The sequence below is a fragment of the Epargyreus clarus genome, unplaced genomic scaffold (assembly GCF_041222505.1).
Source record: "Epargyreus clarus isolate Ecla_fem2 unplaced genomic scaffold, WU_Ecla_fem_2.2 ptg000004l, whole genome shotgun sequence".
NCBI classification, from domain to species: Eukaryota; Metazoa; Arthropoda; class Insecta; order Lepidoptera; family Hesperiidae; genus Epargyreus; species Epargyreus clarus.
The window spans coordinates 7,516,249-7,539,189 of NW_027332212.1; the positions used below are offsets into that span (position 1 = coordinate 7,516,249).

The window sequence follows — 22,941 nt, forward strand, 5'->3', positions numbered from 1 at the left end:
GTGAAGATTGTGTAAAATTGTTTGTTTGTTTTTATCCTTTTCAAAAATTTAATATAAAACAATTTAGATATGAATTTTGATATAAATATTTTAAAGCACTGCTTCTCACTGCTATAACCCTGTTATACGACAAGAGACAATAACGCACTTAACTTTTCTAGGATCGTATCGACAATATGGAGACGCTCTTTGTAGTTGTTTTAAACACATTAGTTAACAAACTGTTTAGGGCTAAGAATTTCGAGAGCTAAGAGAGAGATTTGGGTTAAGGTAACAAACAAGTACACATCGTTTGATTTTAAGCAGATACTGCATTTTATGAACGCATGCCACCAAATACCAATTCAAGTATTAATACCTTACAAATGTATGTTGCCAACATCTACAGTTGTAGAGTTGATATTGGAGTTTCCAATTATTTAAAGAAGACAAAGATGTGCTCCACTACCGTTTTAATTGCACACTAACCGTTTAAACTCAATCTTCCAATAGAACACCTTTAAAATATTTTTTTCAATATATATTAAGTACTTTTTTTATAATATACGAATAGCAGAGCATGCAGTCCACCTTATGCTAAGTGGCTACTGCCGCCCATGGACATCTGTAATCAACCCCAGATAGAATTAGATTTTATACCTGAGGTCGGCCACAGATGCGCCGCTACCCCTGAGGACTAAGCTGGAACGCCTCGGAAAAGTCTGCCTCCCTTACCACACCCTTCAAACCGGAACACAGCAGCGCGTAACACTGCTGTTATTAGGTATAAATAGGTACTTCTATAACTTTACAATATGGGACACATTGGACACCAGTTTATTGAAAGCTTTCGTTCGTAGCTGTAGCATGGTCGCTCTATTGTTACATAAGGGCAAGGGGCTTTCTAAATACAATATGTATATTCATTATCACTTAATGCGTTGTTCCATGACACCGCCCACATAATCGTTTTAGCGCAGATAACTCAATTTCCTCCCACCTTTTAAAAGTCATGTTCAGGAGATTTTTATGGTCTCTTACATTTTGCATAACAATAATGATATAGGCGTATCGTGATAAAATAAAATAAAAATCATATACAATATGTTCACAAAAAATTGTTTATAAAAATTCTGGATAATTCTGGATAATTCATAAATCGCAAACGCTTTTGGTAAAGCGCAAATAGATTTCAATAATTTAATTTGTATCCCCATCCGACAAAGAAAGTGGATTTAAAAAAAAGTACTGTAAAAATTGCAATAAATCTAGTTAGTATACACGTAATCTACTCAGCGGTTTAAATGTAACCTAAATAGATACTGTACACGCTTTCAGCATGTCGAGAGCTTACATTAGCCAATTATCTTGCGCTTGACTTGGCATTTGTATGTTTTCGCTGTTCGAAGGTTGCATCCAACTCTATTTGTGCCCTGCGTCTTCTGTTTTTAAATCCTTATCATCAGTCCCTAGTTCTTTTTCAGTTGCAATATTTTGACCAAGCCAACAAAGGTATTATCTGTATAAATGCGTAATAAACCAGTCTTTTTTCTTCCCTGAGGATATTAAATTTTATACGATCTAAATTTGCACGTTCATTGTACACATTTGCTAAATTCGCTGAATGTTGGTTGATTACCCAAATCCGCGGAGGCGTAAACAAATAAATAAACAAACTGACTTTCATATTAATGAGGAAGTAAGTAATGCAAATATCAAGTGCGTGCACAAAAACGGAACACGGAATTACCTTTAATCCCCGTTGGTACGGTAGATAATTGAAATATTCTGTGCCAGGCTCGATATGTAGATTATTGTAGATACAGCGCGTACGCCTCATGAATTTGTATCACCCGTTGTGCTTTAACAAATTTCAGCAGCTCAATAATAAGCTTAACATGTAAAGTACTTTCATAAAATTATGAAAGGTGAAATAAGATAATGTGTTTCTTTTAAAATTATTTATAGTCTGCCTAGTGCATCATACGTTTGCTCTTGTACTGAGTATGAAATAAATTCAACCCGACAATTAGGAATGAATAAGCAAGCATCTATCTACAATAAATTTCACTGTATACCTATCGTGAAATGATTGCTTTTTAAAACCGTGCTTTTACACCAATCATTTTCTTGGTTCAACAAGCATTTCATTACGATGTTTGAACTTAATTACTTAAACCTAAATCTATCACTGTACCGAATATCGGCCTTACTAAGGTAGAGCCCTTTGAGAGCCCGCGGGTAACTCAATTCATCAGGCACGGGTTTCGCTCTTGATATACAAATTTTATGGATTTATAAAAAATATACATATACCTAACATTTGCACAAGTATCAAAAATACCTACAAACGAAATAATTATACTTACATAATTTAATTTACATAATAAACTCGACCGTGGCTTATAGGAAACTAATTTTTATAGTTCAAAATTATTTGAATAAAAAAAGGACTAGGTTATATAATATATAATAGTTTTGTTGGCGTATAAACGTCACAAGCTTGAAAAACAGGGTACATATATCAAATATTTTTCAAACATGAAAACTACATTATGTACTACTCTATCATACACCTATAAAGTCCTAAGACTATCGCATGAAATAGCGTAATGTAAATAAGTGCGCAATAATTTTATGAATGCTATCATATTTTTGCTGTAATTAAGCATATAAAATTTCATCCCCGAGGCGGAGTCATATCTTTTCACATAATAAATGGCACAACTCTTAAAATATTATGAAATGATGTCCACTGACCATTGTATACGACCCTGGTTACCTTCAACGTTACCTTTGTACTGAAATAATGATTCTCATTAACTTTACTGTCAAGTAAATAGCGAAATGTACGCAAAACCGCAAATACAAGAGCCTCCACGTGAAAAGTTAATAAGGTATAATATTTTATACAGAAAATTCCTTGACGCATTTGCTCCACAGGGGGCTGTCGCGACATACTTATTATATTTTTGTTTGGAATCATTACTGTTGAATTGATACAATTATGTTGTTTATCTCAATCGTTCAAATTGAATCCTATTGAATCGGTACACGTAAATAATTTACAGACAAAATATTTTTCTCCAATTGATGATTACCTACACGTGTCGGTGTGTGTGGGAGATAGTTCGTCTATTAAACATTTTCATTTTTTATTGACTATGTTTATACTTATTTCCAAAAATAACAGAAAATTGAACTTGACGTCAAAATGTATCTTAATTTTGAAGACACCAACTTTAAATTACTTAGTCACTGCTTAGAATTCTACGGCAATTATGGATAATCATAAAATCGATATTAATAAGTGACTAGCCATTTTCTTTCCAAGAATTTGCCTAAGTTTTGACTTGTATTCATAATGCTATTCAGTATGATCCTTATTCAGGGGCCTTATGTTTAGAGTTTCGGACTTTGGGAGTTTGTAGTATATTTAAAATAACATTACATGATTGTGTTGCCTTTTTACAATGCTGAACCTATTTCTATGCGGAGTAGCCAACATGTCCTTCGTGTAAACATTTAAATAATTAATATTTGTTGGTGGAGTGGATCGAGTATGGCAAACGAGTATGAACTGAATTGAAAAACAAAATACAGAAATACAATTCAACGAATTAACATAATTTTCACATTGTAGACATTTCATTACAATAACACAATACAACAAGCATTCTTTACATTCATTTTAATCAAACTGAAAAAATAATATTAGTTAGTTAAGAAAGTGAAGGTGATTTTATTGAAGGTGGTAGAACCCTTTGCGGTTCGACTCCGGCAGCACCACCGCCATTATCCTATTTCTGCCTTATAACAGCAGTTGAGCACTGCTGTGTTCTGATTTGAAGGGTGTGGTAAGAGAGACATACTTTTCCGGGGCATTCCAGCTTAGTCCTCAGGGGTAGCGGCGCATCTGTGGCCGACCTCAGGTAGGAATATTAAATCCTATCTGGGGTTGATTGCATATGTCCATGAGCGGCAGTAGCCACTTGGCAGGTGGACTGCATGCTCGTCTGCTACTCTTATATTATAAAAAAAAATAAGACATAATTTAGATCCTATGGATACGCAGTTATCTTTTATTATTTACAGCAATATGTTTCGTATCTCTTAATTTACGAGTTATTGACAGTACCTAACTTTTCGCACTTGGACAGTTGGCGGAAAATAAATTTGACACGAAAACTGAAGGACGATAAAAAATGGAGCAAGAAAACGTTTGTTGGCCCAAATAAAAGCAAATACCTTTACCAATGAAGCCATATCAATCAAAATACACTTTTATTTCAGTTTGATCGCTGGCCTTTCTCTAAATAGGTTGGTGACTTTTATAAGGGATCCTATATTTATTCACAGGTATTTTTGTAATGTTTATACTAATAGTACATTACGACGGCGAAGGTCATAAAGTTAATCCGAATTGGAACTAAAGCTCTACTGGAACCGTATTACCTTTTTTATAACACAGGAGGAGCAAACCAGGATGCAGTCCACCCAATGGTAGATACGTGGCTACTGCCGCCCATGTATTATAGCAGTTATTAAAACCATGTGTCAATCATCACAACTACTTGAATTTGACCACGTTGCTACTCCTGAAAAATTCGAAACTGTATTTTCTCCTATTAATGTGTCTTACTTGTTATGTTAATAAGTAGGTATAGTTCGCGTTAAACTGCTAGTCCGCTCTGAATATAGAAATGAATCGCGTCGCCATAGTAAATTGTATGACTACACCTACTCGCAACAACTTCAGAGCGGATTAGCAGTGTGGCGCGAACTATACATTCCTAACATCACATAATTGCTAAACTGCTGCGATTAAACATGTTGAAATCTGAAAATAATTCTAAGTAAGTAAGTAAGTAAGATCATAATGTTCGAATTACCTATTACCACACGTAAGTTTACTACCATATGTTAAATATGCTAAAAATCCATATTCATTCGTTTATTTAACGGTTTTTTGTCAAACGTAGTTAAGGTTTGTAGGCAGGAACACGTGATTGCTGAACTCGTGTCAATTAAAACTTTCTCTACAGTTATGAAAGTTTTTGTTTTAAACCCATTTTTAAATGAAATTTTTTCTCTACAATATCATTTTTATCAGGCGGTGGAGTTTCATAAAATAAGTATAATTGATTAATATACCTACATATTAAGTTACCTGTGCTCTTTCTTGGTCAAACACTGAATAGTTGTACGTAGGTATTGGCACAAGTCCCTGTAGTCCCTGGACTAGAATAGGGCTAAGGTATCCCCTGTCTATCGTAAGAGGCGACTAAAAGGGGGCTTTCGGAGTTGGGGGCTGGAACCGTCCAGCAGGCAACCCCGGGAAGGACGGCGATATGTGTAATTGCATACCGTCGTAAACACCAGGTGAGCATAAACTGCTCCTTCCAGGGCAGAATCCGATAGGGCCATCGCGCTCGGAGGACTCCGGTTGTTTTCTATCGAAGATCCCGAAGTTCTCCACCAAGCGCTGAGGACGGCTAGCCCGCGGTTTTAGTGCGGTAAGAAATCCATATAACCCGGCGTCGCTCCCATATCGTCGGGTACCTTTTGAAGGTACCTTTTTACGAGGTTCCTCCTCCTAAAAAAAGGTATTGGCATAAACAATGCGAAAAGTCTGAAGCCAAAATGTTCCGTCTTGAATAAAATTAAAATGAGGAAGGTTAATCAGGATTATTGTTAAAAGGAGGGACTTTTCCACCTAGAAAAAACTATATAGTGTTCACGACCCTCTTTGTCCTTCATCTAATTCCTCGTAAAAACTACAAATTCAACTTCCGCCACGAGCCCTAACCAACGCTACGCGACATCTATTACACCAGTTACACCACTGAAATAAAACATTCCATAAGTAATATTATTTTCGCTTAAGTTACTTTTATCCAAAATTACTGATGACTGACAGCAAAGGTCAATTAAAATCAAATACATCTATGCCTATTATATAAAAAATATTCATCGGCGATCATGCAGTCTAGTCCTGATAGGTAAATGTCTACTGCAGGAATGGACATCTGTGATCAACCCCAGATATGATTAAATTCCTACCTGATTTCGGCCACATATGCATCACTACCCCTGAGGATTAAGCCTGAGGATTTGAGGAGGAGGATGCCTCGAGAAAGTATGTCTCCCTTGCCACACATCTCAAACCAGAACACAGCAGCGCTTAACACTGCTGGTTAACTGCTGGCTAATAGGTGTGGCGGTGGTGCCCCTTCTTTAAATATCCACCAACCCGAAACAGTCTACAGAGAATAATAAGGTCCTAGGGGGAAGTCCGCACCCCGACGTGCTTCTTTGCGGCAAAATCTTAAAAATTATACTCTTTTCGTATTGGGTATATAGTTTTTACTCCCTAATGGAACCTTTCAAATTCTCAGAATTTTTAAGGACTGTAAAATACAAAATTAATTATGACATCCTTTATCGTCCTCATATTTCTACATAGGGCGGCGAGTTTTACTTTTAACCGCGCTCAAGGCACAATCCCGGTAAACTTACCCTACGGTAGTAATTGCAGGTTTATTGTAGGAATTATTTATTAACGAATTCTGAGAACTAAATGGTAAAGAAGCTGAAAAGCTGTCGCATAAAAAAGTATATGAAAATAGATATAGTATATTACTAAACATTTGGCAATAAACAACAAATACGACGATTTTGCTTTTTAAAATGATACGCAAATATATCTGTGAATATTAAAGTAGTGTTAAGTAATCTGTGTATATCTCATATACTCTATGGTTTATTCAAGGTGAGATTGGCAAGCAAAGCAAAAGCATATAAAGCGTTTATGGAAGTTTGAAACTTTTAGATTTGAAACTTTAAGAGCAGTTTTTTACTTTAATCGTAAAAAAGCAAAATGTGTGACGACGTAATGCACGAGAGTCAAAATACTCAAACACAAACTCAAAATTCTCAGGTCGATTGGAGTCAAACAAATACACCCGCATATATTCCGAATATTTGGGGTAGACTTTACTCGACAAAGTTTTCTCTAAACGGTGAATATTGCTGGCAAGAAAGTGCTAAACAAAATCCTGAATATTATGGTGAGATTTTTAAAATACTAGCTAATATATTCAATTGAATAAATGGTACATAAAAGGGTAAGTAAAATTTTAATTTCTTTTTAGACCTCATTGAGCCAGAATTTACATTGGGAAGAGCGCTTAACTGTTCATTTGTTATGAAGAAAGATATTATTAAAAGTAACATAATCAAGAGTGTAAGCAAGCAGCACTTTGTCATAAGAAGGGACTTATCGTAAGTATTAAGTACAATAAATAAAACTATAAATAAACATTATTACTCTATTTATTAACATAATATATGGTGGTAAGCATTCATAAAAGAGTAAAAGTTATTTCATATTATAAAATGTTTTCGAATGTGACTTCACCCAAGTGTTTAGATAAGTGTTCTAACTGAAATTATTCACAGGTGCACATTTATTCCTGAAAAAGTTACTTGTAATATTTCATGTGTGTGCTATACCACAGCTTTAAAACCATTTCATTTAATTTCTAGAATACTGTCCAGTTTGCACAATTTTATATTTCCTTTATGCTGTTATTATCATTATATAAATTAAATTTGTTGTATATTATATAAAAATAATGATATTTAAAAGCTGTATCACTTCATATAGAAACAGTATATGGTAATAAACTATGGTAAGGTTGTATGTTTGTTTCCAAAAAAATCAAAATGTAACACAGAAACTTATTTCAGCGAAATCCTCAGCCCCGCTATAATAACGGACCTGTCTTACAATGGCACATATGTTAATAAAGTATTAATTGGAAAAGGAAATAGTCGAGTATTAGATGACAATGATGAAATATCGGTAACACATCCTGTTGTAAAAAGTATGTCGAAGTATTCATATCTTGCAGCATTACTTAACCCATGTACATGTTTAAAGATAATGTTTCTTTCCAGTTTTTGTATTCAAAGATCTATTTAAAAATGAACAAGATAAGGTTCCTAAAGAAATCTCACAAAAATATTATATTTCTCGGACACTCGGGCAAGGCGCCTGTGGTATTGTTAAATTAGTTTATAATAAGGTAAGTAAAGTATACAATTAAAATGTACTTGTATATCTGTATAATAAAATAATATTATACTATTTTTTTTTTTAATCTCTAAAGAAGTTCTTTTTAAAATATTTTTTTTACTATATAATTTCTAGGTAAAATGCACTAAGCATGCAATGAAAATAATAAAGAAAAGCAGACTGACTAATGGTAAGATAGACAATCTCAATGACCCTGCAAAGATCATGAATGAAGTGAATATTATGAAGGCACTCAGACATGTAAGACATGATTTTGTTAGTTAGCAAATTTGTTTAGTTAAGCCTAGTCTTTAGCTTAAGCAACAACTTGCAGCACAATAAATATGCTTACTAGTAATGTTTATTGCTTACTAGTACTTATATTAATGTTGTAGAACAGATATTCTTACTCTTAATTAACTAGAGAAACACCTGAAAACTGACTACTTTAAAATATAGCTTTCATTCCCAAAATTTCGGTCCATCCCCAACAACAGCGCAATTATATGTTAAAATCTATCAAACCATTTAGGGCATATAGTTACCACTGACCTTAAAGACGATCAAGACATTAAAAGGGAAAGAAGAGCATTGTCAGTGAGGGTCAATATGTTATTTCAAAGGTTTGCTCGCTGCACGCCTAAAGTTAAAATTACATTATTTAACGCTTATTCCACGTCTATACGAGCAGCCTTTGGACCAATTACACCCAAAAAACTTACAATGCTCTTAGAGTTCAATATAATAATGGTTTCAGGATGCTGATGGGACTATCAAGGTACTGTAGTGCATCAGGGATGTTTGCAGAAGCTCATGCAACTGTTTTTACACCATAATAAGAAAAAGATACAGCTCCCTGATGTACCGTGTCCGGGATAGCACCAACAGCATCCTGGAGATGATAAGCAATAGAGTAGACTGTAGATTTATTTCGCATTGCAGTTTTTTACATATAAAATTGTAAAGTAACTAAAAATTTTAATTGTAATTAAAAAAATAAGTCATTGTTACTTAAAATAAACTAATAAATAATTAAATTATAATTATTATTATTATTTAAGCTGTAGAAGAATGAGACATACATATACTCCAAAAACATTACTATCTGAAGTCAAGCAAAAACGATATAATGTTGTATTTTAACTTCATGAAACATATCCAATAATTTATATTTTACAGCCTTGTATAGTGTCAACAGAGGAAGTGTTTGACACTCGAGAAGCAGTATTCATTATTCTTGAGTTAATGCAGGGAGGAGAACTATTTGATAGGATAACGAGACAGGGACATTTGACAGAAAAGCTGACACGATTCTTATTTAGACAAATGGTGCTAGCAGTCAAGTACCTTCATTCACAAGGAATCACTCACAGAGACTTGAAAGTAATAGATTTTTTTTATTTTTTTCATTAAATCTTTCGTTCTTTTTTTATTTTGTAAGTTTGTCTTTATTTTTTTTAATAGCCTGAGAATGTATTACTAGAGAGTAAAGATGATGAAACAGTTGTAAAGATAACTGACTTTGGACTGAGCAAATTTGTTGGTGAAGATTCATTCATGAAGACAATGTGTGGGACTCCGCTATATTTAGCCCCTGAAGTGCTTAAAGCTAATGGACAAAGCAGCTATGGCCCAGAAGTTGATGTGTGGAGCTTGGGAGTTATATTATTTGTATGGTTTGTATTTCTTAATTTTATTTGAAGATAACAAATGAGCATGTCCATCTGATTGTGAGTGGCTACCATTACGTATGGACATTATCAACCGTAGATTAGTATAAAGTTCTAACTGAGGTTGGCCACAAATACATTTCAACCCCTGAGACTTAGTTGGCATGTCACATATAATATAAATGTCCCTGCATTACTATACTATTTAAACCAAATTACAGCAGTGCTTAGCACTACTGCTATTAGGCAGATATAAAAATAAGTGGACAGTGCATTTTTATAGTAGTTATTTTTATAGCAACAATGCTGATGCTGCTTACAGTATTATCATGCAAATTATCATGCATAAAATGTTAAAAAAAGAAACATGTATGCCCTTTACAGCCTTGTAGGTTATTTGCCATTTTCAACTGAATACAAGGAAGTTTCGCTGAGAAGTCAGATTCTGAGTGGCAAATACCGTTTCTCACACGCACATTGGAAGGGCGTCAGTTTGCAGGCCAAACTATTGATGAAGAGAATGCTCACAGTAAATGTGGAGAGACGAATAACACTTGACCAGATTCTTAAGCACAGCTGGATGCAGGTAAACCTGAATTAAATTTGACAAGCTTATTTTATTTGTTGGATTTGATAAAAAAAATTATGAATATAAATAGTGAAAGGCTTATTCTATGTTAGTCCAGTGATGACAATTTTTGCCTAAGAAAAATGGTCAAATTTGAAATTTGGTATGCAAAAATTGATTATGAAGATTATTATTAGTAACTGGTGTGAGATCATATTATGTGATCAATCCTTGATGTTTCGAATCCTATTTGAAACTGGTTATGATTAAATATTCATGAACTGGAGCCAAGCTCAAAGAAATATTAACATTGTTGCATATTTCATTTGGTGGAACTTTAATCAGTATTATATTAGCGCAAGAATACTTAAATAGCAAACTACTTTGTCCATACATGTAAATATATACATGGTCTATACATATAAAGTAATGGAATTACTTTGTCTGTAGTTGTTAAAGTTACACCACATGCAATAATAAAAATAATTGTGTGAAATTTGTATTTACATATTTTTGGATAGTCAAAAAAATATTGTGCAAACTTAATTTAAATTGTATTATTTTTCAGGATGATGAAGTAACATTCAAAGTTGAAAGGTTACTGTCACAAAGAATGCATAACAATAATAGTCTCAAAATGCCAACTGGTGATGCTGATGACGAAAACAATAATGCAGAGTGTTTGCCCGTTGCGAAATTAGGTGGCATTAAGAGATCTTTAAGCTCCAGTTTCAACTCAAGTGAGCCACTGCCAAAGAAATTGAGAGTTGGCATGGTGTGCCTCAACAATGACAACATGAACGACTCTGATTCTACCTGTTCGATTGATTGAAGTTTGTTCAATATAATTTACTATTATTTTAAAGTAGATCTTAAATCTCGTTGTTTTTGTTTTAATATTTTAAATGTTACTGATTTGTCAGTTGATAATTGCCTGTGGCAATATTTCAATTTTTAATGTGCCATACAATTTTGACCTGTTTATTCGGAACCATTGTGCTCTAATAGGGCTTACTCTTATTCTGCCAACAGTGCCTCAACTTGGGTTAAGAGTATGGTATGGATACAATCTCACCTGAATAATTTGGACTTTGACCAGTGTTATTTTTATTTTAATGTGGATGTCATTGACAGTTATTATAATTTCAATATGAAACTATTTTTAATGATATACGTCTCAATTATTGTGTGATTTTTAATTCAATTGATTATTTTATCGTAATTTTAATGATAGTCCACCGATATATTAATTTTATTCATTTGTGGTTTTACGAATATTTGGTGTTTTTGTTGAATAGACTTCCCACCGATTTAATTAAATATGATGAGTTAGTATGTAACATTATTTTAATGTTCCATTAAATCTTACAATGAGAGTTGTGATGATTGTTTTGTGATAATAATGTACCTCATTTTATTGCGTACAGTAATTGTAATATTGAGTAAGAAATATTTTATTACAATTTCCACCAAATGTTCTTATCATGTTCACCATAATTTGATTATGATAGTAATTTGTTAAGCATAACAACAACAAAATGTTCCTTGTTGTAGATTAAAATAAAACTGATTTAAAAAAATAAATTATGTATTTCTTTTTAATTGCATTCTTTACACCATATTTACACAAAACAAGTCTATTTATTACATGACAAAAATTAAACATACATTTCAGTCTTGATTGGCATTGAATACATTTTAACTTGCATTTCAAACAATTTTCTGTAATTAATTTATTGTACTTAATAACGATAATTGACATTTCTAAACCATTTTGGTCTTGACGAAAGTTGCAATAATTAAAATACTTATCGATCGGCAAGTTAATTAATTTTAAACAAAATTGTTAAAGTTATATTGATTAGCGTTACTAGTTCACATTTTTAAGTATTAATGTGACTTGAGACAAGTAAATATTCTGAAAAATTTAATTTAATACACTATGTAGCATTTTATCTTGATTCTAGCACCCTTGTAACAAATACATTAAAAATATTTCAGTATCGGTCCATAATTATGTGTCGTAATTTTGCGTACAGATTAAGAAAGATGATCTGACAATTATAATGTTATTTTTTTACATTTCGGCCAAACACAACAAATCTACCCACATTTATAAATATTCAGATGTTAAAACATTGTAGACCCATGAATTTATATTGACTCGTCTCACCACACAGAAACAACACTTCCCCTAAATATATCATTAGCATCGACGAATATTGTCATATTATAAGCAATGCATGTAACATGTTTAAAATGCAAACAGCTTAAAACGGGTTTTATTATACTGTTAATTATTCTACACAGATAAATACTCGGTATTCAAAATAATTTATATAAATATCATTAATATCTATTTCAATATATATTAACGATTTTGAAATATATATTAAATATATTAATTTAAATCAAATGAATAAATCTAACTAAGACTCTATTTCTTGTGTAACAAGTGCTTGAGGTAATGTAAACCAACAATGGCGACGACATCTTTATATTGTACTGCTATGTACTTCTGCGCATTTGTACCATGCGGCCGTCAAATAAAATTATTTATATTATAACCCTAATAAACACTTTCACATTAATATTTTAAGGCTAATCACCGCGTACAAAATTAACTCGTATGGATGAAAATTAGTAGTATTATTCAATAAATAGGCACAATTTTTCTTATAAGTAGCCAATAGGGATAATGTGATGCCTATATTATGATCTACATAAAATTTCTCACTACTGCTATTTCACGCTGCCATTCACATAGTAACACTACATAACCCGTTCACTTTGCTCAGATGCTATGCATTTACGAATCAGTCTATCATATGTCGCAATCAAATGCAGAAAATTGTATGTATTCATGAACATTATGATGTAAGCTTCGTCCAAGTATACGTAACAATTCTTATGTTATTTGATCGAGGAACATAACCTTATTCGAAAGTGAAAGTTCACAGCTCTCACAGATCTAGTTTTGTAACTAAATGTTGACTGAAATCATTTACACTTTATGATCTTCTATTCGCCTCCACCTGTGGTATCTTCCTGGGCATTACTGTGTGATGGCTCAGTGCTTTGTGCTTCGGCTTCTGTAAATAAACATGTTGATAACATTAAAATCTGTAACGTTTGATCGTGATATAATTAGATATTACATGTCCCCAGTGCGTATTAGAAGCTACCACCATGCATACGATGCATCAAGTGTGCTTTAAACTCACCCATCGACTAAACTATTTTTGAAGCAACTGAAACAATGTGAAGATGAGTGTAAAACACTACTTTTTGGGACCAATAATATAATTGAAGTTATTAAAGACGTCATCGACTACACATAGAGTTACATTTATCATAAACAAAAGTTAAATTAATGGACCAAATTAATGTGAATATTAATGGACCGCAAAATAAAATTAAAAATAAAAACAAACGAGCGACTACAAAGCAAATCAGTATTGAGTAGTATTTATTACCGGCAATGGCGCGGTCGACCTTGAGCTTGTCCCGCACGATGTACAAGGCGGTGACGAGGAAGAACACGCCGCCGATGACCTCGACGAAGCACGTAGTGAACAGCGCGTACTGCAGCGCGCGGAACTGCACGCTGTCGCTGGGCTCCGAGCTCGCCGGCGAAAACGTACGGATCAGATTCTCAGATATCTGCAAATACATTTACACAGATTAGATCCAAGTTTGTGTACATTTTGATGGATGTGGGGCCTGTAGGTAAAGGTAGAATATTCCCATCCCTTTAGTAGCTTTTAACTATTTAATATAAAGAGGTGGTGACAACATTTTTATTACGATTACTTAACTAGGGTAAACATTCCTAACTAGTTTAATTAGTATCCGATTTTTATTATTGTTATGTTATATTATTATATACGTTGATGTAAATAATCATAGTAAAATCCTAGTTTAAAATTATTAATTTTAATAGTATCAGGCGTTATTTTGTGTTCTAAAATTGAAATAAAAACTAATTCACATCAGTTGGTAGCGAAGTGTTACAATGCAGTTTTTATCTTTATACAATTCCATGTATTTTTTTACTTTTCAGTTTTTTTTACCCTAAACTAAAATTAAATTATAACATTACATATCTAAGACACGTAATAGCAGAATTTAAAGTTAATTTTGTTTATCTACTACTAAAATCATTTTCAGTCTACATAAAATTATATATTGTTAAAGCAAAAAATAGAAATGTACTTACCACTCCTACTAAATAAGGACTTCCAGCATCCCCAAACATGTGCGATATAAGGATCTGAAATGCTTCCGCTGTCGATCGTCGAGGTGGAACGACGACATACTGAAAATTTACATAACCATTAAAAATAAAGTAAGCCAAATGACAAAATGGAAACAATATGAAAAAGGAAAATAATATGATTATATTCGCGTCACAAGTTACTTTATAAAAACAGAGGCGGATTATAAATTTACGTTCTGGTGTATCTTTTTCAATTGTTTGAGATTATTTAAAATTTAGGCAATGTAATTCATATCAATAATGTTCTCTACTACATCTAGTACTCAACTACTAGCGCCATCTGTATTACATTACGAATATTTTATCAAGTTTTGTATACTAAGGTTACTAGCAAAAACAAGTTATCAAACACCGCCAATAGATGTCACTATTTCGCAAAGCTTGAAACCAGTCCACCCTGCTCGATGACGAGTATTATTAACTTTATTTGGAAATATTCCAATGAGATAAGAATATGATACTTTTATATCTTACAACTTTAAACAAAGACTGTACTCATGAGTGACTGATTTCAATAGTGACATGCCTTTATGAAGCATACGCTGTAATGATTTTTCTACCATGCAGTTTTAAACTATTCTACCAACTCATGCATCTAACTACATCTATTAATACGATACCACATGCAAATATGATTATAATTTACTGGTTATTATAAAAACACCATGTGTTCCAATTTTATTAAGATTGAACAATTAAAAGATATTATATCATGCAAGATTTGTATGAATTTATGTTGTATTTCATTCGTTTTCACACAAACCGTAGATAAATGTTAGCCGGAGCCCATTTGTCATGCTTTAAAGTTTTAAATATCCAACAGACTACATCTCACAGTAAGCTTCAAAGATCTACATTAAGAGGACGATAGGACAACACACTACAAACAACCGCGCGGACGAACGTCACATCGACACCTCGCATCCGGACGAGAGCGACACGGTAGATGCGGAGAAGGCGGCCCTTACCAGCGACATGTCGGCCACGACCGCCCAGTTGAGATTGAGGGCGAGCTCGCCGACGAACATGAACACGAAGGGCGCGTAGTAGTCGGTGTTGGCGAACAGGATGCCGAGCCCCATGGCGGGCGCGGACAGCAGCAGCCCGCAGCCGCAGATGACCGGGTGCGCGCGCGGCCAGCGCGCCACCAGCGCCGCGCCCAGCCACGAGCCCAGCGGCACGCCCAGCAGCCCCGCCGCCATCGTCACGCCGCCGAACACGAGCGACACCCTTCGCAACACCCACACGTCACGCGACTGCCATCGGCATCCGTCTCGGAAACGATACGGCGGCCCGGACGCTGTTCCGTGACGGACGGCCCGAATCGTAAGCGTTACAGTTTACATCAAAATTTAAAATAGTGTCCCTATGCGACCGCCGACGACGACAGTCGCCGCGAGTCGGAAGCCTGACGTTCGGTGATCGTTGCCGATCCATGCTATGTGATTATCGGAGGAGGTACGTTAGCGAGTTCGTTCGATATTAGTTACGAGACAAAGCATCATTCACTATGGCAGCGGGATGACATGGAACCTAAGAGGCATGAGTACGAGTTTCGTGCATTCGGGGATTCTCTCTCATTGGAATATTCGCATCGAGCCGGGCGGCGGGTTCCGCGGGGGCTCACCAGGACGATGTCGGCCACGATGGACCAGGTGAGGTTGAGGACGAGCATGCCGAAGAAGATGAGGCAGTAGGTGAGGCTGCGGTGCGCGCCGGCGGCGACGAGCGCGGAGTAGACGAAGGGCACGGAGGCGAGCAGCGCGAACCCGCAGATGAGGGGGTCGCAGTCGGGCGCGCGCGCTCGCAGCCGCGCCGCCAGCGCCGCGCCCAGCGGCACGCCCAGCGCGCCCGCGAACAGCCCCGCCAGCCCGAACGCGAGCGACACGCTGCGCCGCGGAACACACACGTCACCGCGGCACACCGACCCACTCTACTCCACTCCACTCCACTCCACTCCACTCCACTCCACTCCACTCCACTCCGACACTCATTCGGATATGTAAGTGCGCTAATATTGTATAACGCTTTCGACCCTCGTAGCTATACATTAGGATTCCGTGCTGTGTTTGCCACGGACACGCACGATAACAGTTAAGTATAGAAATATCCAACCCGAGAACAGATCGGGATTCGAACCCACAATTCTGTTATCGCCAAGTAGCTTACATATCCGAGATAAATCTTGCATATAAGATCTTGAAGGGAATCGAACCCAAAAATACATAAATATTAGTAGCACCCGTACAATGGTAAGACTCGTGTCTCCTTCTTAACACTAACAAAAATTTGGTGAACGTACTGAAGAACACAGAATGTAATAAACGGTAATTTAATAACTTTCGATGAAAGTTTTAACTATTTTCACGGAAATCCGGAATCGATCAAATACCCACGCGAGTAAAAATTAGCATAACGCAATATTCAAAGTTCATTACTTATTGAAGCGGAAATATATGCACGCTTAAAGCAGCGCTATTAACATACTATGTTCTCCAGTATTAGACCAACATACACACACTCACATTATCACATTTATTTCAGTCAAGTACTGAATCATTCAGTGTGTAATGCCACATGTTACTCACACTTTAAATAAGACGAAATAAACATTGCAAAACGCTAATTTTATATACAAATTTATATTTAGTACAAGCAATTATTGAAATAATTGATTTTCAATATGAATAATATAATTCAATAAATGAATTTAGATATGTATAAGTTTAATCAACTTTTATATATTTCCAGACACGAAGCGTTAACCACAGATTAGTTTATATAATAATCGACATGTAATGCCAACTGTATAGATATGCTTCCTATTCTCTATAAATTAGATTTATATTTTGATTAAATATATTTTTGAAATTATGTATTTTATTTGTTATTCTATAGTTTTATCACTGTGGCATTTTCAAACTGTGGCCGCTAAAAATGACACCGCTATCCCAAAAACTAAGTAAAAGTGAAACTGAGATCAAAATTATCGTCATTGATGAAAATAATTCGACAACTACATTATGATTCGTCGTCTAACGAAACGATTCGTCGGTGCTCACCTAGATTCGTCGGCGTCGACGCCCGGCTGCAACTTGAGCCCGAGGTAGATGAACCGCGGGCCCCACCACGCGAGCGCGCCCGTCACGAACGCGACGCACGTGAACGCCAACGTAGATAGCATGAATGACGGACTGCAATCGTAACAACTCAATTTTTACGTACCTACATACATACATAGATACATTTGTTGTAATATACTATAGACAGAAAATACATTTTTGTACAAGTCTGTATGTATTTCTAATTTGTTAAATGGAAAATAAGGTTTATCGGATCTTCGCATTATTATCACATAAAACGCAGAGACAAGAGACCATAGGCATAGCTTTTTAATAAGCATATCAGTCATAGATAAGTATAGATATCTCACCGCCTTGTGATTAAAGGAAACCATTAAATGGCTTAAACGGCTGACAATTCTATCAGCCATTTAATGGCTGTCATGGTGTAATTTACGCGGAACAATGCCGACATGCGCAGTTAAGTGGTGCAAAAACACAAAATAATGCGGAGAAATAACTTTTCATTCGTAAATGATCTAAAAACTACATTTTTTTAATATTTTTCAAACACGAAAATAGATTACAGTGACAATTTCAATTGTCAAAACTGGTTACATTTTCTTGTTAGGAGTGAGTAATCTTTACTAATCTATGATAGCAGTATAACAATTTTATGATTTATAGTGCTGCCATAAAAAATGTTTTATTTTTTTAAATAAAGCTAAGAAGTCTTAAATCACACTGTAATGAATCTCAGACCATCCCTTGATCATCCATGAATAGAATAATCGATGAAAAGCTGATTGTTAGTCATATATTATACATATTCAGGTCATATTTCTTATGTATCGAACGATTCACCATTGTGCATTGTTGCTCCTGGGTGGTTATGTCTGGGGTCGACCGTTCATACTACTAATACGAACTGCTACTACAAACTATAGTACATATTTGTTCATGATAACGAAAAAGTTTATTTATGGAATTTCAAAAGAAAAATTATAGAAAAATATAGTTATTGTAAATGAACTGTCTCGCAAGTGTTATGTTATTTTATGTGTTATGTTGTGTCAAGAACACTACTCGTAAAGCATTAAGTTATATACTCCTTGTTGATGTCTCTTGTATGTGGTCAATGAACCGGATTATAGGCTCCTCCTAATTTAAAAGACTAAAAATGTATGTATAATTTAAGATGATGTTAGACTTACAAAGATTTCTTGAAAATATTACATACTTCTTAATAAGGGCGCGCAGGTCATCTCTGTACGACGTTGGCTTCATATGGCTCTCCTCCGCCTGCCCTCTTTCGGGGTCTCGCATCACGCACGATATGAGGACGACAGCCACAGCACCAAGGATCGGAGTGACACGGAGGCCCCATCGCCAGTCCCCAGTCACTGAAAATGCCGCTGAGCCCAATATGTATCCAAAACCACTGAAACACAAGAAATACATCATGTCATTATTATGATTAATAAATAATTGGTAGATCATTGTTATGTATAAGGAAGCGCGTTTAAAGTTATGCCAATAGGGATTAAATATCTAGATAAAGATGAACATCATCATGGTGTAAATACATACTCGTAGTATTACTTTTAGCTTATCAGATACACAGATACATTGAAAGTTTCGAGAAATTATTTGTGTTCGTTAAAAATGGAAGTTTCGTTAGTTCATGAAAAAAACGAAATATTCAATAAATTAAAAATATCGATAAGTGCGCGATGTTAAACCTTCTGTAAAGTTACAGTAACAAATTGTGTAATTCTTGTTTTAGAGTTCGTTGAAAAGGTATGAAACCGATCGGTCGAAGATGTCATTCAACAAAACGTTTATTTATATAAACAAACCGTAGAAGTATAAGCTAGACGTGATTAAATATCTAATAGCAGCCCGCAGAGAGTACTAGGAACCGTACTGTTGACTGGAATAATTCTGATCCTCCTCACTAAGGGTTCTCGGAAATTGTGCAACTGCGATCGCTTCAAGTAACATTCGCTCACTCACAAGTTATCACAAAAGGATTAGCGATTTGATGTTCGTAGACATTTTTTATGCGAAATCGAAATACGTAATAGATTAATTATATTATTTCTTATTAAATCTATTATAACCCGCTCAGAAGGATAATGCAAACACGAGTCAGTATCAAGGATTGAAATGAAAAGACATGTGCAAAAACCTATTAGGTATTTCAATGTATCTACAATTTTCCAATTTACGATAATAGGTAAAAGTGTAGCTCGAATACTAAAACTCATGACAGTAACAGGATTAGTTCCAATAATGGGTTACCATCAGTAAAGTCCTATTTATAGTAGTCGACGGATTTCCTCACCACAAACCTATTTATATGCAGGACAAAAATAATTAAAAGAACCGTACGCCTATGTCAAAATGTTACGTTACAGGACATGCTACGAAATAAGTAGTAATATGTTACTCGTGTATTATTAGAGTGGGTGGTAGTAGATCTCAGGGGGCCTACTACCATCTCTTAAAACAATATTATTTTAATCATACATTGAAATTTCGTACTACGACCTGTTTAAAGGAGGTCGTGGTACGAAACAAAATAATGTTAATGCAATATTGAAACAAAACTTTCCTGAACTATGATGGTTTTAAAGATTAAAGATGGTGGTAGGCCCCCAGGTAGGAAGAGTCCGTGGGAAGATTGCGATCTTATCTCGGGTTAATGATAGATGTAAATATCAGGGTGGATTGTATGCTCGTTTGCAGGGTGGATTGTATATTATAAAAAAATCGAAAACCTTACTCTACCTAGAGTTCAATACTTTATCAGTTTCTATGAGAACCAAAATCTTGCTGAACGCTGCTTCAGAGGTCACGTCGGTTTTAAACTACTAATGAAATAATTACATACAATTCTCTTCATCATCCCATGAATACATAGCCTTGCTCTCCCCTTCAATGAAACTGTCGCAGCTGTTAAAACAACGCTACTTAACGACAGAAACTTGTAAAGGACACAGTATTTACACAATAGGACCCTTTATTTAAATAAATGCTCCATTCTTCATCAAACATCCTTTTAATGCTTGTAAACAAACTACGACGCATCCCTTAGTAGGTCGTTTTGTTGATGTTAAAGAAGCCTTCTATTACAGTGCAACCGAATAGTCGTTTTATGGAACAGCAGTAATAAAAAGGATTTCCAGTTTATCGGATGTTAACTAAATAATATTTTTGATTCAACTCATAAATGAAAAAAAATCGTAGACATTTGTTAAAGTTCAAAGTACTAAGTCGATTTTAATTTCAACTATGAGCTCTGTATATATTTAATGTGAATGTTATATTTCCTAAAATATGAATTATTTAAAATACCTACGTGAACAAAAATAATTCATATTTCATTATGAAAATTTATCAATGCAGACTAATAACCGATATTATAGGGCTCCATCAAACTGACATTTGCCAGTAAATCAAGTAGAATTTGCATCAATTTGCAAGATCGTAAATTGGTATAATCATGTTCACAAAATTAACGTCTACACATTCGAGCGTACATACATCGTTAACAAAGAAGTGAATGTGGCAGTTCGTATGGTGCACTTGAGAGCTATGTTTACACATCAATCATTTTGGCATCAGATAAATAGATTACATATTCATACCTATAGGATACATCGACGGTGTATGTGAGTAACAAAGTTATTTTTTAACTGTACCTAAACATAAATTTCGCTAGTCGGTCACACATATTTTTCTAAATATAGTGAATTGATCCGCCGGGTATTTTAAATCATAATATACACATTAAGAGCATTTACCCAATAAAACGTATATTTTTTTTATTGCTTTAAACTTATACTTATATTCATCATAAGAAATATTTTAAATATCATTATTAAATATCAAAATACATTTTCCGTGACTGAAGGAGAAATTCTTCAGTAATTTAATATAACGAACTATTCAGAAATATTTTTACTATCATTTTTAAATATCAAAATGTATTTTTTCCGCGACTGAAGGATAAATTATTCGGTAATTAAACTTAACGAACTATTTAGTTTATGCATTTTAGCGTACACAATAGAAAATGTTAACATGCTGAATTAACCGAATACCAGCCTAATAAGTTACACCAAACATGGTTTCATAATCAGATTTTATATTGTTTCATTAATTTATTTCTATACTAAAATGAGTTTTATTTGCCTTTTAGTATTGTATAATACAATTTTGTATAGTATTATGTAGTTAGTATAGTATATTGTATAGTATTGTATAAACAAATTTTGTAACAATAGATACCATTTCATTACATAGTATTTTGAATTATGATCAAACCATAAAAACAGGTAAAAGGAGTCGATCCTGAGGATTCATTTTGATCGCATCACAAAATATTGATGTCGTAACAGGTTTTGTCGGTTCAGTGCTCATAAACTAACTTTTAAAAATACACCTTGATTCATTGATGCGTGGTGGAATTCATTCTAAGAAGCCAATCGAAGAATAAAGAATATCAGTTAGCTTAAAAATGTCCAAGATTTTTTCTGTTGTCTGCGAACAAATTGAATTTGCTATGACACAAAAGACTCGGCAAGCGCATTATTGAATGGTCACAGAACTCGCTGATCATTGGATTATGAAGCCATAAAATAAAACTTAAATGTGTTTTTCGCCATATTTCAAGCACGGCATCGCTTGCTTTGATTAATGAACATTTTTGTACTCCATCAATACTTGGGCTACATACAAAATAAATCATTTACAGGTCAGTGCTTAAAGCGTTTATAGAGTTTGGCACTTATATTTGTATGTAGGAAATATTTTCTAAGCATGGATATTAACCCTGAGGATTCCGTTCGCGTGTAAACCAGGATGACTCTTTATGATAAATAGGAGACAAAAATTAAATAATAAAGTAAGTAGGTATAATTAGTATCGAGTAGATACAACTTTTTTATAATCCAGACATAGCAATCAACCTAATAGTAAAGAGTCACTGCCGCTCATTGCCAACATTGTCATCAGTATTCGAGACCCTAGATAGGTTTGTAGTCCTATCTGTAGCGCCACAGATGCGCTGTACTCCCAAGGATCAAGTTGGGCCATATATACTGTATGAATATGCGTAAATGTCAAAGATGTCTATAATAGGAATCTGCGCCAATGGTAGAAAAGAGACGACTATACAAGTGAATGCACTAAGGTGAAGGTCGATCGAGTTTTAAGGTCACGGGTAACCTAGAGAATAACAAAATCCGGTGCCAATTTCTCCACCCGCGCATTGCAGCTTCCAAATCCTTGTTCGA

At 34.6% G+C, this 22,941-nt stretch overlaps 2 protein-coding genes across 4 annotated transcripts in view; one reads left to right on the top strand and one right to left on the bottom strand.

The window, feature by feature from the left end:
• The first annotated feature begins 6,731 nt into the window (after positions 1 to 6,731).
• On the top strand, positions 6,732 to 11,881 carry Chk2 (cell cycle checkpoint kinase 2). The gene is made up of 9 exons (XM_073093064.1): positions 6,732 to 7,049; positions 7,134 to 7,263; positions 7,732 to 7,868; positions 7,942 to 8,069; positions 8,195 to 8,320; positions 9,239 to 9,442; positions 9,524 to 9,735; positions 10,114 to 10,315; positions 10,866 to 11,881. Exons 1-9 carry the CDS (start codon positions 6,860 to 6,862, stop codon positions 11,127 to 11,129), a joined length of 1,593 nt encoding a protein of 530 aa, XP_072949165.1. The 5' UTR covers positions 6,732 to 6,859; the 3' UTR covers positions 11,130 to 11,881.
• A 1,099-nt stretch (positions 11,882 to 12,980) lies between these two features.
• Positions 12,981 to 22,941, bottom strand: part of spin (lysolipid transporter protein spinster) — a 33,847-nt gene continuing 23,886 nt past the window's right edge. The window contains exons 4-10 of one of the 3 annotated variants that reach the window (XM_073093067.1): positions 18,879 to 19,079; positions 17,639 to 17,770; positions 15,545 to 15,806; positions 14,517 to 14,615; positions 13,774 to 13,960; positions 13,522 to 13,548; positions 12,981 to 13,389 (exon numbers count right to left, since the gene is read on the bottom strand). In XM_073093067.1, coding sequence (XP_072949168.1) covers positions 13,529 to 13,548; positions 13,774 to 13,960; positions 14,517 to 14,615; positions 15,545 to 15,806; positions 17,639 to 17,770; positions 18,879 to 19,079 — 901 coding nt within the window. In that variant the 3' untranslated portion in view covers positions 12,981 to 13,389; positions 13,522 to 13,528. Of the gene's footprint in view, positions 13,390 to 13,521; positions 13,549 to 13,773; positions 13,961 to 14,516; positions 14,616 to 15,544; positions 15,807 to 16,203; positions 16,466 to 17,638; positions 17,771 to 18,878; positions 19,080 to 22,941 lie in introns of all 3 variants that reach the window. The other 2 variants (XM_073093066.1, XM_073093065.1) reach the window with 2 other exon arrangements.